Below are 1,768 nucleotides of genomic sequence, written 5' to 3' on the forward strand. Positions count from 1 at the left end.
ACAAGAAATCCGTACTCCTCTGTGGCAGTACCGCCCCTGGGACGCAACAGCTGCGCGCGTGTGTGGAGGGGACCTGTTATCTCCCGTGTGTCCGTTGAGCGGGAGCGGTTCTGCCGGATTCTGCTGTGGCCATAGCCTGCTTTATGCCGCCTACTTTGAGTTTTTCTTTTGGTGGGGACGGTAGTATTATAAACCTCTCGTGTGGACCCCAGTCTGTCGGCTGAGAAACGCGAGGCGTTTTTTTCTTTATTTGTCGCCTCTTTCTCATCACGTTTTCTCTCGCTTGATCCGTTTTACAGTCGAGCTCCTGCAGATGTTCGAGTTCAATGTGACGGCCACCTTCCCTGCGGCGCCCCTGCTCACCGTCATCCTCGCCCTCGTCGGTAAGTATAAAGGTGTGCTCCACCAGGCACAGCCTATGTTACATTTAAAATTCTACACGAGTCCATTTTTGTTTTTTTGAAAGTGCATTTATTATTTTTTCTATTCGTGCACTCCAAAAAATCGCAAATGATTGTTAAAGTGCCCACAATCTTGTCCATTTTAGTTGATTTTTAAAAATATTGTACAAGTTAACATCAGATTTTCCCCATTTCAATGAAGTTATTTGCTCTGTTTCATGGGGTTCTCATTGTATTTTTCACCTTGAAAGAAAAGGAAACTAACTTGAAACAAGTAAAACGTTTCCTAGTTTGTTTTTTATTTCAACGAAATGGTGTTTTGGGTGTGGCGGAACCGAAATTCTATCGCGTGTATTGTAATGCCACATTTCGTCTCGAATTCTTCCCCCTCTCCTCCTCCATGCCGCGGTTGGTCCATACCACCACCCCCCTTTCCCCCCTTTTGCTCCCCCTTCTCCTTTTCACTCAATCAAATGAAGCCTTACGGTGGCCACGGGAAACCTCTCGGACGCAGTAAAGGGCGGAGAAGGGAACGCGTCGGCGGCGGAGTCGGGGGCGATGCGAGGCGAGGCTGGCGGAACAGCTGCGGCATTCCCTCCCGATCGACTCAAGGGCCGGGGGAAGGAAACACAGGAGGCGAGCAAGGGCGTGGCACTCACACCACCAGGAACACCACCAGAAACACCACCACGAACACCACAAGGACCACCACCAGGAACACCGCGAGGAACACCACCAGGATCACCACAATAAGGGACACCACCAGAAACACCGCCAGGAACACCACCAGGAACACCACCAGGAACACCACCAGGAACACCACCAGGAACACCACCAGGACCACCACAAGGACCACCACCAGGAACACCGCCAGGAACACCACCAGGAACACCCACCAGGGCGATGCGAGGCGAGGCTTGCGGCTTTCCCTCCCGATCGACTCAAGGGCCGGGGGAAGGAAGCACAGGGCGGGGAGCGGGGCGGGGATTTGTAAAGCACATAGGACGATAGGGGCGCGCATGAATACGCATAGCGCGTGCACCTGCGTCTGTCTCCCGCACGCCTGGCAGCGGCCTGGCCCCGTACAGCCGCGCCTCGCCCGCGCCCCGCGCCCCGCGTTGTTTAGTCTCCGTTGCAGCCCGAACAGAAGGCCCTCCCGCTCGCTCCCGCTTGCCTCTGGCATGGCGTGGCGCGGTGGACCGGTCATTTGGCCGACGATCCCTAATCACCCCCATACTTAAGGCTAGAGAGTCTCCGAGTCTCCGCCACGCAAATTCTGAATTTCGTCTGAAGGGAAAGAAAAAAGCAGAAAGGGATGAAAGGGGGGATGTTTTTGCGGCGGCGATAGTGGAGACCCTTCCCCGTTG

General features: G+C 54.5%; 1 protein-coding gene across 1 annotated transcript in view; it reads left to right on the top strand.

The window, feature by feature from the left end:
• The first annotated feature begins 259 nt into the window (after positions 1-259).
• The window catches only part of LOC127751865 (membralin-like), a 2,871-nt gene continuing 1,362 nt past the window's right edge, over positions 260-1,768 (top strand). Inside the window, exon 1 of the mRNA XM_052276055.1 lies at positions 260-383. Coding sequence (XP_052132015.1) covers positions 314-383 — 70 coding nt within the window. The 5' untranslated portion in view covers positions 260-313. The remainder of the gene's footprint in view (positions 384-1,768) is intronic.

The sequence above is a fragment of the Frankliniella occidentalis genome, unplaced genomic scaffold (genome assembly GCF_000697945.3).
Source record: "Frankliniella occidentalis isolate FOCC.00 unplaced genomic scaffold, Focc_3.1 Scaffold1507, whole genome shotgun sequence".
NCBI lineage: Eukaryota > Metazoa > Arthropoda > Insecta > Thysanoptera > Thripidae > Frankliniella > Frankliniella occidentalis.